Here is a 17,056-nt window from a genome sequence, read left to right as displayed (position 1 = left end):
GGGGATGCCAAAAGTCTTCTGGTCTCTGAGAGCCTGAGCACTGGCCAAAAGTTGGACTTTTCAGATACTATGGTACAGCAGAAGCTGGATGAAAAAAAGGACCAAATCAAGCGGGAAATAAGGAAGGAACTTAAAATCAAGGAGGGAGCTGAGAACCTCAGGAAAGTCACAACAGATAAAAAGAACTTGGCATATGTGGACAACATTTTGAAAAAGTCAAATAAGAAGTTAGAAGATTTGCATCATAAGTTACAGGAGTTAAATGCACACATTGTTGTAACGGATCCAGAAGATGTTACAGGTACTGTATGTTATAGTGATAGCAGTTTACTTTTCTTAGTTTACATAAGCTGTTGCCCATTTCACTTAAAAAACTGCTCTAGAAATGAGCAAACCTGTAGGTGGAAAGTTGGTTACCTGTGTATGCGTGTTTGTTCTGACTCGGAAATAAATGTCCAGTCCCTCTGAGTTGAAACTTGTTTTCTGGGGAGGAGTACACGTACTATTTGTTGATGCTGTGAAGACTAATGTAACCTGTGTTGATTCTTCACTTTCAGTTATTACCATATTAATGTTTTCTCAATCACAGTAGTATCATCTAGTAGCTTTTCACTACAAAAGAGCAAATATCAGTGTGAAATATCCACAATGAGGTTGCCCTTTTTAAGATATTTTGAAATGGTTTTAATTAGTATTTTCTGTGGCTTGGTGGTGAGTTGATATTAATTTTGAATATATATTTTATGATAATATTCGGCTTGGTATTTTAAGATGGAACTTTGTGAAAGTAAGCAGTGCTTTTTCAGCTTTATGGAATAACTTAGGAGGTGTTGCCAGCCTACTGATTTCACATTACACAGACTCTTTCTGGCAAAAAGTTAAAATAAATGCACACATGGCATTGAAGGTGTTTGTAAAGTGAGTGCCGAGCCTTAAGAAGCTTGGGCAGTAGAATAAAAAGACTGCATCATCCTTCATTTTGAAGAAAGGTTGGTTAGGGTGAGAACTGAGGAAAATACTGGTAAGTGACATCAGGAATACACAGTATGAGGCCCTGTAACATGCTAGGAAAACGTTGCAGTGTCTATGGTAGAGTTGCACAATGTGTTCTGCGCTTGTTGCTTTTGAGGTTTGAGAGCAACAGTTACAGGGGGAAAAAAGGGAACTAGTGAAGCAAAGTAGTCACTGCAGCATGAAATGAGAATACATACAATAATGTATGCTTCAGAGATAGCTGTTGGCTTTTGTAGTAGGTATGAAGTGTTCTGCTTCATACTGGCTGAGGTTTATGAAATTCCTCCTCGGTGCTGAGAAGAGAGGGGCCTTTAATGGAACAGGAAGAAGGGAAGAGAAAGAAAATTAGATGCAAACTCTCTGGAGACCAAATATAAAAAGCTGTGTAGACACAGATGTGAGAAATTAATCTAGTAGTGGAACCTGAAAAGCAGATGGCACAAAATGTACAAAAGGAGTGCCCCCTTCCAGGGCAGCATTTTAAAACTGCCACAAGGAGCTCATCAGCAATATTGTCCTTGTGCCTGTGCACATCTCAGGAAATACAATAGACCCTTAGAAAGCACTTAATAGTTCTAAAGAGATTTAGATCTTTGGGTGCAAATAAATAATTAACTAATGCTGTTCAGATCCTTAGTACATTTCTGAAAATGCCAGCAGTGCCCATTGCTTTTGTGACTAATGGATAGCGGCCAGGTTCTTCCTGCGCTTTATTCTACACCAGAGACTTCGTGAAAGGCTTAAGGAGTAGAAGATCAAAGCTGATAATCTTATGTACTTCTAACTGCTTTGGATGCATGCTAAGCCCCTTAATACCTTAATACTACGTTTTTAACTTTCATTCTGTTCAAAATGTTATTGGCAGATAGCCTTTACAGTCTTAATAATTAAAATATGCCCTGAGAAAAGTGCATTGTTTCTTAACTACTTCGATTATTGCAGGCTACAAAACTTTTGAGATCTTTTTAAAATCAGAACAGGCATTCCACTATAAGACTCATTTTAATATTTTACAAACTTTAAAAAAAAAAAAAAAAAAGATTTAAACCATCATTTTTTTAGATCCACAATCTACAATCATCCACCTCTCCAAAGCTGAAATTACTGAACTTTTGTGCACCGTTTGCCTTGTCATTTAGTCCCCTGTCTCCTTCCTTGTTCATGGTCACTAAGTCATGGGGGGAAGGGCTGTCAGTTTGCAGACAGAATGCTCACTAGCAGGATCATGTCACCTAGGTGTTATTCTGATTTCAGTATTGAAGTTTTAGCTTAACTAATAGCTCAAGTCAAAACTGTAGGCCTTGGCAAAGTAAGGCTGGTAGCATAAGGCTTAGGACACTTAAGCCTACTCTGTATGTGTATAAAATGTTTGTATAATGTTCAACAAATACATAGAGATGTGGCCTCACATCCCTGCCATCTGGCAGCACGGCTCTGTGGAGAGCTCACAGTTATCTCAGCCTGGTAATTCTTGCTTCTGCTTCAGATTGACATCATGAATTTAATAACCATTTCCTGCAGAAAATAGGACTTCCCCAAGTATAAGTGCATTAATTCCAGACGTTAGCTTTATTCTTAAGTTACAGCTTTTTAGTGCGGCTTGTATTTGACCCTTTTCTGGTCTGTTAGTTACAAGTGATTTAAAAGAGTGAAGGATGTATATGGGAAATTTTTAGACTATGTTAAGTCCAAATACAGAAGATAAGGTTAAAAAACAAACAGAACAAAACTGTGGGAGTCAAGGCTTGTATTCTCTTCATATACTTACACTATTTTATATTTTTGGGGGGTGACCGTAGGTTTTCCCAATCTTCTGGGGAAAAAAAAAAACAACCTATGTTGTATAGGTTACTGGGAGTTGTAAGTAGCAAGGTCAGGACTGAGATCCATCAACAAGTAACACTAAGAATAGTCGGTTATGATCCTTTTGCCGTGTCAGGCTTAATCTCAAATCTGAGGATTTCTGGACTGTTTCTGTTTCTATTGCTTGGCTGAAAATGTATAGTGGTGGCTTTGAAAAGTCACTCTTCCTTTGTTGCAGTATGTGAGAAGTGGGTGTGAACATATGTTTGTAAAGTGTTCCACACTTAGAGCTGGGAAGTGTCACACCAGCTATTGTGACTCTTACTGCTGCTCATGGCGTCCAGCAGTGGCTTGCATTTTTTTTTCTTTTTTTAACGAACCACTAATTTGTAGTGCAACTACTTTGTAATCGGTGCAGTGTAGTTTGCATAGGTTGGTCACTCTGAAAGTACTGCCTCCTATTTATTTCCAGGGAAACGACAGCAGATACCAGGAGCACAGTAACACTATTTGACAGAGCAGATTCTCAGCTACAAAAATTTTGTACACTGTACTATTTTTCAACATAGTCACCACCATTAGCTGTGCATTTTCACTAGGCACGAACCAGAGCCTGCATGCCATACTTGTTTTTCAAAGAAATTTAAAAAAAAAATCTGCACGTCTGGAGGTGGCCCACTGTTGCTGTCCTTACAGCTGAAACACATCACCCAGCGCCCCACAGTGCTCACATCCACTGTTTGGTCTCCAAAATCGTTCAGCAAGTGTCAATGAATGTCAGTGGGTACTATTTTTCTGCATGGAGGCATTACTTTCAGAGCAGCCCCCATAAATTAAAACCATTGAATGTAATCTTAATAAATCTGGTGTAGAAAAATCTCATTAACATTCAATTTTAAGTGAGGTGGGATATTTTGATGGTATCTTGCCTTGAGCTGGAAGCTGTCCACATCCTGAACCCATAGGAAATTATCTTCCCAACTACTTGAATTGGTATTAAACCTTAACCAAGAAGTACACTTTGCTAAAAAAAACTGTATTATCGAGTGTGAGGATAGACACAGCAGCAGATGTGTGATTCAGAAACAACTACAACCATAGTGTATGTTTACTTTCCAGTATGAGGTTGCTGGTAAATCTAGGTCTGCTTTAGAAGTGAGACTTTGCACCCAGGTCTGTCCTTATCATGCAGTGGATTAGTCATACGAGGACACAGAGTTTTAAAATTTGTCCATCAGCACTTAAACATGAAGCAGAATGCAGCAATATAGATGGAGTAGGACAAGCGTAATAACCACTGCTGCTGAAAACCAGAGAGATTTATTCGAGTGTGACGTGAGGATGATTGCTTCACCGTTAGACATGAAAGCATTTTGTATCTTTAAAATATATTTCTGCATATTAGCACAGATGAAATTGAAATTCTTTTCATGTGTCTAAAAAGACACAGTAGAGATTGCACTTTTTAATATTATTCAGGGAGGTAAAATGTTGTACTGGCTTACCTGCAGCAAGGTAATGATTTAATTAGGCCTATAGTTGGTATATATAAGGAAAGTGAATTAAAGTAAAGGTGGATAGGGAGGTGAGGTGATAGGAAAAAATAAAAAAGCTTCGAGGGAATTGAGGATGAAGTATGAAAAACATGAAATCAAATATATTGAAGTTCACTCTTCCTTCATTCTCCTAACTTTTAAACTATTCACTTTATATTATACTTGGCTGTAGAGGTCATAAAGAAAATAAATTCTCAGGAGTAAGAATACGAGTAGCTGATGGGAGAGAGAGAGTTCCTTTGTGCTCCTGTTCCCACTGACCAGGCTAATCTGTCAGACAGTGTGTCCATAGAAAACAACGCATCAGATGATCAAGTACTGAAAATGGGTAGGGGTTGCAACAAAATTAGTTGAGGTATTGACTTGTTAGATGTCAGACTGTGCCTAGATACTGATATTTGTAGGAATTTAATGGTAACTTTAGGGAACCTTCATGTGGAATAATGTTTTTGAAACAGTGTTGAGACAATTTGCTGTTGGTTTTTTCAGTAATTCAAATTTGCCATTAAACAACTGAAATTCATTTCAAATTGAAGCTTTTTTTTTTTTCCAGGAGATCAGTGCTGGATGATCTCTCTGCATGCAGAGCATCCACTGCTGTTTTGGACTTGCGGACAGCTTAGTTCAGTGCTGTCACATCCGATTCCCTGTTTGTTTGATTTTATTTTTTTTTTTAACCCCAGCAATGCCTGAACATGCATCATAGGTGTTTCTGTTGGTTATGACACTACATTAAATGTCCTCAAATAAATTGTTTCCCAACTTGCCACTGAGTAGCTTAGCAGCATGTTGCACTGCTGTCAGAACCAAAATGTGGACAGTGACATGGGCTCTTGCATTTCATGCTGAGCTTGTTGAATAAATCACGTACTCACTATGTGGGGAAGTCACCAAAGAAAAGAGAAGCAGTATAGAAAAAGTAGAGTTGTCGCTACTCTAGTGGCGATAGCTTAGATGAGAGCATTAGTAAAAGGAAATTTAGAAGCAAGGAGTGTTTGCCTGTAAGCACTATGTAGACTCAGTCGAACTTAAGAGGTTTTCAGAAGAGCAAAGATAAAAGTGTTAAGATAAACACTTCAAACCAAAAAATGCCATTATCCTGGTGCAGTCCAGACACTTTAAAAAAAAAAAAAAATCCATTAAAGCATCACTTTTTACTTCAAGTCCTATATTTTTGTGAAAACAGGGTGTCACAGGTCTTGGGGAAGCAGCATCACAGCTCTTGCAGCCTGGCTGTGTGTTAACAGGCTGCACAAAACCCTTTAATGTTAGCAGCAAAAATAACAGGCTAGTTACATGAAGTGAAGTCTAGTTCACTTGAAATACTTCACTTGATACTCATCATGTCATGAGAAAAATGCCTAGGGGCACTAATAGATAGAAGATAATGCCTAGGGGCACTAATAGACCAGAAGATCTGTTACTGTCTTGTGCAAAGTTGGACTTAAATACATTGAAAATGACAAGTCTTGTGCTATCCTTATTGACCAACTAATATGGCAAACTAGAGAATCTGTCATTTTCCCTGGTCACCACTTAACTACTTCAGTGAAGTATCAATTTGGTATAAATACTTAACCCTTCAACTTTAACTATGTACATAAAATCCCATTGATTACACTTACCTGGATGAATTTATTACTTATTTGTATTACAGCGATGACAAAATGTCTCCAGGTGAGACTGAAGCCCCTCTGTACGATGCTTTACACAAATAGGTAATCACTTTAGCTTGGCTAGTTATGTCTTCTTAGGTTGTAAGGGATACAGAGAGAGGGAAACAGATGTAGCTGGTAGCGCCGCAGCTAAGATTGTCAGTGCTTTCCATAATAGGACCTGTTTGGCTGGCTGACTTAAACTTTAATCTGAATTCTTCTATAAGAAGCTGCCTCAGGCTGTTTATTGTAATGAGGCTGGGGGGGAAAGGAGTCACTTGGAAGCCATTTCTGAAAAACTTACAGTAAACAACCAAATTGTTCCTCGTTCAGGATTTTAGCAGGCAGCTACTGTGAGTGAAAGATTTAAAGAAAAAAAAGTCCTAATTATTTGTCTGTACTACAGAATTTTTCTTTGTTGTTGGTTGCTAACAAAACAGTAGTTCAGTTTCTACCAAATAGTAGAGGGCAATGTAAGTCCACAAGTGCAGACCGGCTCTTCAGATGACCCAGGTAGGTGATGTGGTTAGACCTTCACAGTGCAGACAGGCAGAGGGAGATAATAACAGCTGCATGGGCAGCCGGAATTGTGGTATCTCTAATTAGTGCTTGACTTGCAACTTGAGTGTTGTTTTAATGCAAAGGAAGAGTGCTTGTTTGCATCTTTAAAAGCTGTGAAAACAGACTTCAGGAGCACCACAGTCTTCACCGTGGATCATCAGAAGACTGGGATCTTTAAGTGGTAGAGGCCGGCATCATAAATCTGAAGTTGGTAAATATTCATTTACAGAATTATTCGACTTTCTAAGGAGACCCGATACTGTGACTTTCAAGTTCCATGTTTGTTTTAATTTTGAATAGATTAATAGGTGAGGATTAGTTAAATGTGAAGACATAAGTAAGAGAAAAGCATGTCGTTTATTTTATTAATACCAGATTTAAGCTAAAGCTGTGCAAGTGCAGTGTTTCACAAACAAAGCCAAAACACTGAGGAGAGGAAGAATGAGAAAACAGATGAGGGATAACAGACTTTTTTTTTTCTTTTTGAAACATCTGGTACTTTCTGTAGTGTGTTTAAGTAGTGAGTGTGTGGTAAGAGTCTTAGAGTGTCTTGAACCGAAGAGTGAATTAACAGCAGAGGAAATTAAAAGTTCTACTTAGATAAAAACTGCGTGCAGCCTCATCGAAGACCACAGTGTAAAAGAAGGAAATTAGATGGCAAACTTGAAAGTAAAATGTGTTAAATCTCAAACATTAGTTATTGGAAGCTTCTGCAGAATAAATATGAGATGGCAGATAAGACGCCCCTAGATAACTCACAGTTAATAATTTGTAAGTTACTAGTGCAATGCCTGGGTTTTCTAATAACCAAGGATTTGAGGAACTTGATTTCACCATCTTAGTTATAATTCAAGGGAAATTAATTAAAATTGGAAAAAAAGACCATACTGTTGATATCAGATGAATATAATCTTCAGGAGACCAACTAATGTCATTTTTCTGTAGAGAGTCTATTCCCTCAGTTGTTAAAGATAGCAGCAACAACAACAACGAGACATTATTATAATGGGCATAATTTACCCTGTTTTACAAAAAGTTTGAAAGATAAGTCATCGGGCCTGTTAGGAAGGACAGTCAGCCATAGCTACAAGGATGGTCTTGTTGGAAATTATGGGATAATTAACCATTAGGAAATAGTCCAGTGACCACTTGTTTTCAGTTCATTAACAGTTCATAGTGTACAAGCTGAAATAGGAGCCAGTGATTAATAGACTTTTCTGGAAAAGGAAGACCAAGTTAAGGAGTTTGAGTATGTAATTTGCTCGATTGAAAACTAACTTGCATTCTATTTAATTAATCCAACAAGATGGAGATCTAAACACACTAATATTCTCAAATAAAAAACTTCATTCTTCCCACGGATCACAGCTGTTCAGTATATCCAATTAACCCATTATTCACTTAGCATTGCAGAGCAGAAATCGTTCCATCTGATGTAGGAAAAGGCTCACGTTGTCCGTTCTTAATTTTGACATAAATTGTATCTACAGTAGTCGTAGCTGTAATCATATGCTAAAATCAATGAGGAAATAAATCTACTTAATATCTTCATTTAGAATATGCTTATTGGTACTGAATAGTACTGTCCAAGTTTGTTTGTTGTAGATTTTAAATCGAACTGTAAGAAAGCTTAATGGCAAAGAGCATTTTTAATTGACTCAAGACATGCCAGAAGAAATAAATCTCCTTTGAAACAAAAATAGCCCTAGCTGCAAACCTGCCTATATTACCACTCCCGGAAGTGATTCATGTGAATTAGGACGTGTGTGGGAGTCACTGTGCTTTCATGAGGCTTTGCACGTTAAGGAGCATTTGCAGAGCTGCTGCAAAGTAGCTCAGGACAGGACAGTCAGTCTGAAGTATCAAGTGTGATGTTCGTGCTTTGTTTATTTATTAAGTTATAGAACAGATAAGTTTTTGGGGTGTTTTGAGGATTTTTGTTTGGTTGTGTTTGTTTTGTTTGCTTTTTATTTTTTTTTCTTTGCTCCACACACTACATCTTGCGTTTAATTCACAGATTGTCCTAGGACTCCTGATACTCCAAATAGCGATCCTCGTTTTCCTACCAACAACAGATTGATGGCCTTAAAGAAGCAATTGGATATAGAACTGAAGGTGAAACAGGGAGCAGAAAATATGATACAGATGTACTCAAATGGTTCTTCAAAGGTAAGGCTTTGAAATGCTTAAAGAGTGTGAAAATGATTGTGGAATTTTGTATTGCTGTAGTATGAATGTACAATGTGTAAGCAGTGTGCAATTTTGGTGTTTTGAGGTTGATTTGTTGTTGTTATTAAGTAGCAGTGTAGAATCTGCTACAAACTGCTATGCTGTTTCTGTTGTGGTTTCATACCCACTCGGGATGCTTGCTAGACCTGGGCGTTTTATCAGTTTGTCCACATGCAATTCAACCTCCATAACAAATCTGGTTTACTAAATTTAGTATGTCTGGTAATCTTTGATCATGTGTGATTTACAAAGCAGCAAAGCTTGGTATGGCATCAAGTGGTGGCTGATGCTTTTTCTAGCTCCACTAAAAAACATACATCCATTAATTTAAAGTTAAGATGCACATGACAATTATACTGAAAGTGATATTGCCAGATACATTTCTGAAATGTTCATCTAATTTTAGTTGCCAGTAAAGACTTGTACCAAAAAATGTTTCAATAAGAGACGCATAATATTCAGATAGCATTGTTGTAATCAACATTAGTACACAGATACATGAAATACTTCCTCTCTTTCCCTCTCCCTCACGTTTATTTATTGATTTATTTAACAGAAGTGTGGTATTCTAGAGGTAGTTACCTGATAACATCAAACTGAAACTAAAAGTTCTCCAAGGGGTAGGGAAGGGGCTTGCTAACTCCTAGATGGGTTTGACTTATTACATAGTCTTAACTAGGTAATAAAATTCATCATACACGAAGGGAGTCCTTAACTCAACTGAAAGACTTTGCCTAACTTTTTAATGGGGGTAGAAGGGGAAGAGTTATTTTGAGTATAAGATAATCACACTTCTCAAATGAGTAAAACAATGTGTAGGAGGATCTTACTTGCAGCCCCTTCTGCATTCGTTAGTTACTAATTACTTTTGCTTTCCTTTTACTAGATCATTATGGAGATGAACTGAATCTCCAAACTAAGGTGAAAAACTGACATAGTTATAACAAATAATATGTAGTAGCTTGGTTGGACGATTCTATGTTCAGAGATGGTAAATACAATTGAAATGTTTTAAGTTCTTATCTGGCTGGCCCAACACATAGATGAGTCAGTGAACTTATTCAAAAGAAATGCTATTTGAAGAGTACACTTCTGTAAATTGCACTGCTGCCAGGTAGAATTTGTACTAACCAAAAAGTATTGGCGAGGAACTTTGTATTTCTGAATGACTTTCTTCCAGGACCCGGTGGAGAGGCAGATTACTTTTGTACCTGCCTACTCTGACTTCTTTGTACCTCTTGCTAAAACCACAGTGCTGCTCACTTTCTGAAAAACCATTTTAGACTAGATGGCCCATAAGTGCCATCAAGCCCATTCTGTCCTAGCAGCACCTGAGCCAGCTGGTGCTGGTAGCCTTAGCTGAAAGTGACCTGTCACCTACTAGCCTGGGGCAGGTGGAAGAGGTATCTGCAGCGCCTCATGACTAAAGGCCAGGGAATGCTGTCCTTGCACCACAATCCCCAGCTCCTGGAAACCCTGGAGTCTACGTCCTCTGGGGCCATGTACTTAATATCCGGCTCGCTCAAAAATAATAATCATCTGATCCAAATGGATCAAAAGATGTACATGATTTATATCCCTAATAAACCCTTAGCATGTAACCTTATAACAGCCTGAAAAGAACTTAACTAAATACTCAGGCTGTAACATCAGACATTGCTAGCAAGCTTTGATCAGACTAGGAAGAAGGGGTAAATTCTGGCTTGCTTTATGATTGAGGCATGTAATTAAAATTGTTGATTGAATCTTGTACTTCCAATTGGTAAACGTTTAAATGAGCTTACCAGTTTGGGTGTATGCGGTAACTGCGCTGGGGAGAACGAGCTGGAAACACAAGAGCATTGCCAGCTGCTTCAACAAGCTGGATGGAAATGATGTGTGTTCATTCTCATGGTCATAATACTATGTAGTGAGATAATTCAGTGGGGTTTATACTGTAGGCTTAAGTATAATGATTAGGTTGTAAAAAGCTAAACTTAAGTTTCTGGATGGGGTGGCCAAAAGGGGCAGAAAATTCTCGGTTTGAATCCAAAACATAATTGGGCACATTAAAAAGGAACCTCTTTAAAATATATTAAACTGTTTTGTGACTGTTACTCTGGCATACTATGATGGAATATTAAATTTGCTGTATTATTTTCAAACCTAACTTTAATGGAGGAAGGTTGTAGTTCGTTTCTTAAAGATTAAAAAAAAAAAAGTAGTCTGCTAATAAGAATAAGTGTGTTATCACAGGTGAAGATTTTCCATTTGAACTTAGTCTACTTTCTTCAGTAACATTCAGCTCAACCTATTCTGTGTTTCTGAGGCATTGAACATCTTTCCTTGGACTTGATGGATCTCTGAGATCCCATGACGGCTTTTGCAGATCAATTTAACAGGCACTGTCCGTTTCTATGTCCACGAGATGCTTTGAAATATTTTTGTTCAGACCCCAACACTAACAGAGCTGCTAAGTATAACACATCCATTCTGCTTTTGAGGATGGGATGTTCTTTCTCTTGAAAGCACAGGGTAATCTAGAATCCCTAGCTAATTCTGTAATCTTAAATTACCGCAATTTTACACACTGATGTTGCTCCTGAGCAAGTGCATGCATTGGAGTGATAGGATGTGGAAGACAATCAGGTGAGGTAAGATGAAAAATCAGATAAAAACAAAGACGGACAAAAAATGCTTTCAGAGTATGCCTACATCAGGATGATGCATGGATGAGGTTTAATACAGGATTCTGAAGATTTATGTAATCTGTTAGTTAGATCCCATGATCTGCTGTAGGCAGTAGTTATTTTAAATGGTGATATTAGCATTTGAGACTAATAATTTGAGTATTTTCTTAAATGAAAATTAGGTGTACTAATTAAATAGTTGGATAGCTAATGTGGAATCTTCAGCATAAGGACATTATAAGATAAGGCTCACGATACTGCTAGTCTTCATATTTGAAACACTGATTAATATTACAAATTGGTACTATGGAATGCAGTGGTACGCTATTTCTTCCCGTGTAGCCAAAGCTTTTTCCCATATATATTGTGTATGTACCAGCAGAACATAGAGTATTATAAAAATATCAGAGTGAGTAATATATTAGGCACAAGGTCATAGAGTGCATCTGTGAATGTATTTTTTTCTTCTCAGCATACTAATTTTTCTAACGTTCTCATTATAGTGTTCACATATACCATAGTGCCAATATTTCTATCTCTGAGAATGTGTACTATGTAGTAGTTGTCTTGACAGAGATAAGGGGAAGAATCAAATTTCTTTTAAGTCTTAAGTAGTTGATAACTTCATTAGAAAATTAAAAATATAAGTATAAACCATGTTCATGGTAAAATAGCTTCATAATGAGGTTATGGAGTGGTTGCAAAATGAGTTAACCAGAGTGGCCTTTGGCCTATAGCAAGTGCAGTATTCATCTACACTGATTACTGTTTGTTAATCTGGCACTGCACAGGCACGACAAATTGACTGCCTTAATATTTCCCATGCTCCTTTTCTGTTTTCATCTAAGTCAGATCATCTTTAAGTTTTCTTGTAATTCCACATCCAACAACCACTTGATAATCCATCATTAATCAAATCTCTAGGGACCAAAAAAATGATATACCTGAGAAACACATAGCGAGGATAGCTATCCACGCTCCTGAGAGTGAATTGGTATTATCAGTGAATCTGAAAGTTCATCTTCAGAAGTGTTCTCTTCTAATCTGCTTTTCTTGTTACGACTTTTGAAAACAGAAATTGGGTAGCTCTGTTTGTTCAGGAAAAAAAAATGTTGTGTCTAAGTTGCTGATGAAATAGCTGGTGAAGTAATCTGATATTATGTGTTTATTAATGGAAGAATAATGTTTGATTTGTTCAGACAAAAATATTTGCAGAATTATTTACAATTGAATATAGTACACTATGTGAGTTAACTTCATTTTTCTAATGTTAAGATTGAAATTAACTCAGGCGAATTGACACAATCATTTTTGTATGCATTTAGTCTAGCAGATTTGGCTGTTGGAAGAATTATTAGAAGAGTTCTTATATTCACAAGGGGGAATGGGTTTAAACTAAAAGAGGGGAGATCTAGGTTAGATGTTTGGAAGAAATTTTTTACTCAGAGGGTGGTGAGGCCCTGGACAGCTGCCCAGAGAAGCTGTGGGTGCCCCATCCCTGGAGCTGCTCAAGGCCAGGCTGGATGGGGCCCTGGGCAGCATGAGCTGGTAGGTGGCAACCCTGCCCGTGGCAGAGGTGTTGGAACTGGATGATCTTTAAGGTCCCCTCCAACCTAAGCCATTCTGTGATTCACTATAAACTTGTCATTCTCCATAGGATGGAGGTATTTTACACTTAGTATCTTCTTCTTTCTTTAGTATCAGCTTACAAAATATCCATCTACATGTGTGGTGTTTCTAGATCGTGCCTCCTTTATCCAGCTTTAAACAGAGTTGCCATGGGTGTGGTTTGTAGTCTATAAATCAATCTGAATACCCATTGGTCCCAACCTAATTTCCTCTAGTATCTTAATATGGTCAGTTGAATTGGTCTGCTCTACCTAATGAGCTATGTAGTTCTTGTTGCTAAGCAAGTGGTTTTTAAAGCTTTCAATGTATTTTGTACTGTGAAGAGTTTACACTGTTAACTTTTTTGTTTCAATAGGATCGAAAACTTCTTGCCACAGCTCAACAGATGCTCCAAGACAGCAAGACAAAAATAGAAGTTATAAGGATGCAGATTCTTCAGGCAGTTCAGACCAATGAATTGGCTTTTGATAATGGTGATGGACTACAGAATATTAATCTTACTAATGTCAGAATACCACATAGATATGTACCCATATGCACACCGAGCTATTTCTAAATAGCTGAATTTCTAAAACAAAAGTTAGACAAACTTCCATGAACTGTAAATAATGAGACTAGACATCACATTTCATGTGTTAGGATACCATATGCATCAGACTTGAAGCAAAGTACCTTGAAGCTTATCAAAGAGAAATACAGGCTTTCTTCATTATCTTATTCATTCCTTATCAAGTCCACTCTTGCTTTGTAGACTTCATTCTCCCTCTGTGTGTGTATGCTAGTATTCTTTGTTTTGACAAGAAGTAGTACTTTTCTTTACATAATCTTTTCACTATCCTAAAAAAAAAAAAAAATCTGATGTAGGTATAAAGCCTGCTTGTCATCCTTGAATAGATTGACCTAATTATTACTTGTGGGAACAGAGAGGTGGGGAAACTTTTACTGCCTTTATATTAGCCTTTAGGCTTGACTGGGAAGTAGTCCAAAAACCAGTGTTTTTAAAAAAAAAAAAAAAGATCCAATTTGAAACACTCAGATATACCACATTCAGAAGTAGTTTTAAAACTGCACAACCCGTGAACTTTGATAGCATGACTGTACTAAAAGTCATGGGCATATTGGTACATCTCTAAGTTTTGAGCTTCATTTGTATGCATCTCACTGAGTACTGAAGTGGTTTGATAATGCTCCTAATCAGGGCCTCAATATACTCCAGGTACTGTTTGTTTTGTTCTGTGGAGTTGGTTCAGTTTGTTTTTACAGTTATGACACTTCTGGCTTTTAACGCCCCATGCACGTGGATTGTGCACCTTATTTGTTCCAAAGAAAAACAAAAAAAATCCTCAAAATGTGTAGTCTGCTTTCTAGCCTAGACTTACAAGAAAGCACAAGCAGAAAAGGCTTTCAAATGCCTATTTATGTTCCTACTACTCCTAGAGCTTAAAACAGTAACTGTTTAGGAAATCTTAATGTTCTAAGAGGAGGATATTAAAAGCTGTTAACCTAAACTGTTTGGGGTAGGCATTATATGAGACCTCTTACATTCCCCATGCTTGCACAGCCAGAACATTTAGTATGGGATTTAGTATGAAGCAAGAGAATTCTCAGAAACTGATCAGGGATATATGCTGCTACAGAGCAGATGAAAGATAAACCCTCAGAACATGATTCAGAAATGTCAAAGTCCCAAAACTTCTTTCTGCCAGCTGAATGATGTTTGGGAGATTTGCCTTTCTATGAAGGTCATTTATCCCATAGCTTCCCTGATGACTTTTTTATTTCTTGCATCTTCTAGCAAGTACAGCCCCACAAGCAGTAGTGACTGTTTACTGGAGTGAGGCTGTGATTACTACTTTCTTTCTTCAAAAGAGAATTAATTTTTTTTAATTAAAATTCCAGTGTTACTTCTATGACACGCATAAAGCTTTTCTTTGGTCTACCACAGCTGAATTTTTTCCCCCTCTGTGTGCGTTGGGAGGGTTTAATATATAAGGAAACTAAGCAAGGGTGAGGTTTTCAATGACGTTTGTTTACATTTCTTTGCAGCAAAACCTGTGATAAGCCCTCTTGAACTCCGAATGGAAGAACTACGGCATCATTTTAGGATAGAATATGCTGTAGCAGAAGGTGCAAAAAATGTGATGAAATTACTTGGATCTGGGAAGGTTACTGACAGAAAGGCACTTTCAGAAGTAATTCCTCATTACAATTTCTGAAACTTTACTTTACTTTAAATGTTCTTTCAAGGGAAAAAAAAACACGTCAAATATTGTATTTTTTTTTATTTTAAAAAGGCACAAGCAAGATTTAATGAATCAAGCCAGAAGTTGGACCTGTTGAAGTATTCACTGGAGCAGAGATTGAGTGAACTTCCTAAAAACCATCCCAAAAGTGGTATTATTATAGAGGAGCTTTCATTGGTCTCTTCACCCACATTAAGTCCTCGTCAAAGTGTAATATCCACTCAAAACCAATACAGTACACTGTCCAAACCAGCAGCTTTAACAGGTATGCTTTCTGGAGTGTTTTTATTTTTGTTACATGGTATAAAACTAGTCTTTAGTGCTAACTTTGTTGCCGTTCTGAAAATATTTCATTGCTGGTTGTTTGGTTTGGTCTGTTTTTTTAGACAAAGGCGTTTAAAGTGAACCATGCAATGTCTAGGATTTATTTGTTCACCATTTTATAATCCTGCTGAAAAAAAAGTGAAGTTCTGGCCTTATGTTAGGTCACTAGGGAACAATATTACGAGCATTAACTGCTTTTCAGCTTTAGATTATCAAGCAGTTTTAAAGTTGGGCAAGTATCATTATCCCCATTTTACAGATGGGGAAACTGAGGTGGAGAAGGGTTAAGTGACTTCCTCTTGTCATATAACAAGTATGGTAGAGCTGGAAATAGGCGCCCAGATTTCCTCCCAGTCCGTTTTGCTCACTGGACCACAGTAGCTTCCTAAAAGGTGAGATTTATGTTACTGGAAACTTACTTATTTCTAAACCAAAGAGGGAGATCCTAACAAGAATGTGCAGAGCTATCAAAGCCCCTGTTAATGTATAGACTTAACCTGCTGTGAAGGAGCATACTTAGAAGTTTTATGCAGTTTCTCATAGTTGGGTTCACCTGAAATTGTTGTCCTTCATTAGAAGTAAGCTTCTCAAACAGATGGGCCATACTTTAACAAAAATTTTAAATATTTCCCTCCTGATGCTCTTAAAGTAAATACTTTTGACCGCTTGAAGATATGTTGCTTTACTAAATGTATTTATTAAGTGGCCACATAAGAATTGCTACTACAGAGTTTGGTTTGGTTGGTTTCCTAAACAGTCCTATATGTAACTATTAGACCAACTATCAACAGAGGAAACATTTTTACAGTCTCTAACTTGAAGGTTACTTTCTTTAAGTGCCTATAACTGACACCAGAATTTAGTTTTCAAGTAGTGTTCTATTGTAAAAGAAAAAGAGGAACTCTTCTGCCAGGCTGCACCAATAATGGACAAGACTACACATCCTACATTTTGTTACCAAAAGTAACCAAGGGTAAAAAGCATCAGAACCTCAGACAAGAGCCCTTCTGAAGATACTGAGTGGAGAGATTGTATTTGACAAAAAAAGTTCCCCCTTAAATGATCTGTGACCAGGGGCACAGCACATGATGCCTTTTTTAAAACAGCCTTTTTTAGTCTTTTTTTTTTTTTGTAAAAGATAATCATAGGTCATATGCCTTGCGGTGACTAACTCCTCTCTGAATACAATCGGCAGGTACATATTAGGGTATATACTGGTACTTTCTAATAGGAATTATCAAAACAGAGCTGCGTGCTTGTAAAGCTCTTAATAATTTGTCACTTCCATCTTAACCACACAGAACCTTTCTATTGAACAGGATTTAGCAGTCTGTATTTTGCCTCTAACATCTTGTGAAATATAGATGAGTGCT

General features: G+C 37.4%; 1 protein-coding gene across 2 annotated transcripts in view; it reads left to right on the top strand.

The window, feature by feature from the left end:
* The window catches only part of PKN2 (protein kinase N2), a 53,769-nt gene that overhangs the window by 22,409 nt on the left and 14,304 nt on the right, over nt 1-17,056 (top strand). The window contains exons 2-6 of one of the 2 annotated variants that reach the window (XM_021404103.1): nt 1-301; nt 8,607-8,758; nt 13,472-13,589; nt 15,163-15,308; nt 15,411-15,624. In XM_021404103.1, the coding sequence (XP_021259778.1) occupies nt 1-301; nt 8,607-8,758; nt 13,472-13,589; nt 15,163-15,308; nt 15,411-15,624 (931 nt within the window). Of the gene's footprint in view, nt 302-6,864; nt 8,463-8,606; nt 8,759-13,471; nt 13,590-15,162; nt 15,309-15,410; nt 15,625-17,056 lie in introns of those variants that run through there. The other variant, XM_021404104.1, reaches the window with a different exon arrangement.

The sequence above is a fragment of the Numida meleagris genome, chromosome 7 (assembly GCF_002078875.1).
Source record: "Numida meleagris isolate 19003 breed g44 Domestic line chromosome 7, NumMel1.0, whole genome shotgun sequence".
Taxonomy (NCBI): domain Eukaryota; kingdom Metazoa; phylum Chordata; class Aves; order Galliformes; family Numididae; genus Numida; species Numida meleagris.
The sequence above is the reverse complement of the archived record's forward strand: the minus strand, read 5'-3'. Positions and strand labels throughout refer to the sequence as shown.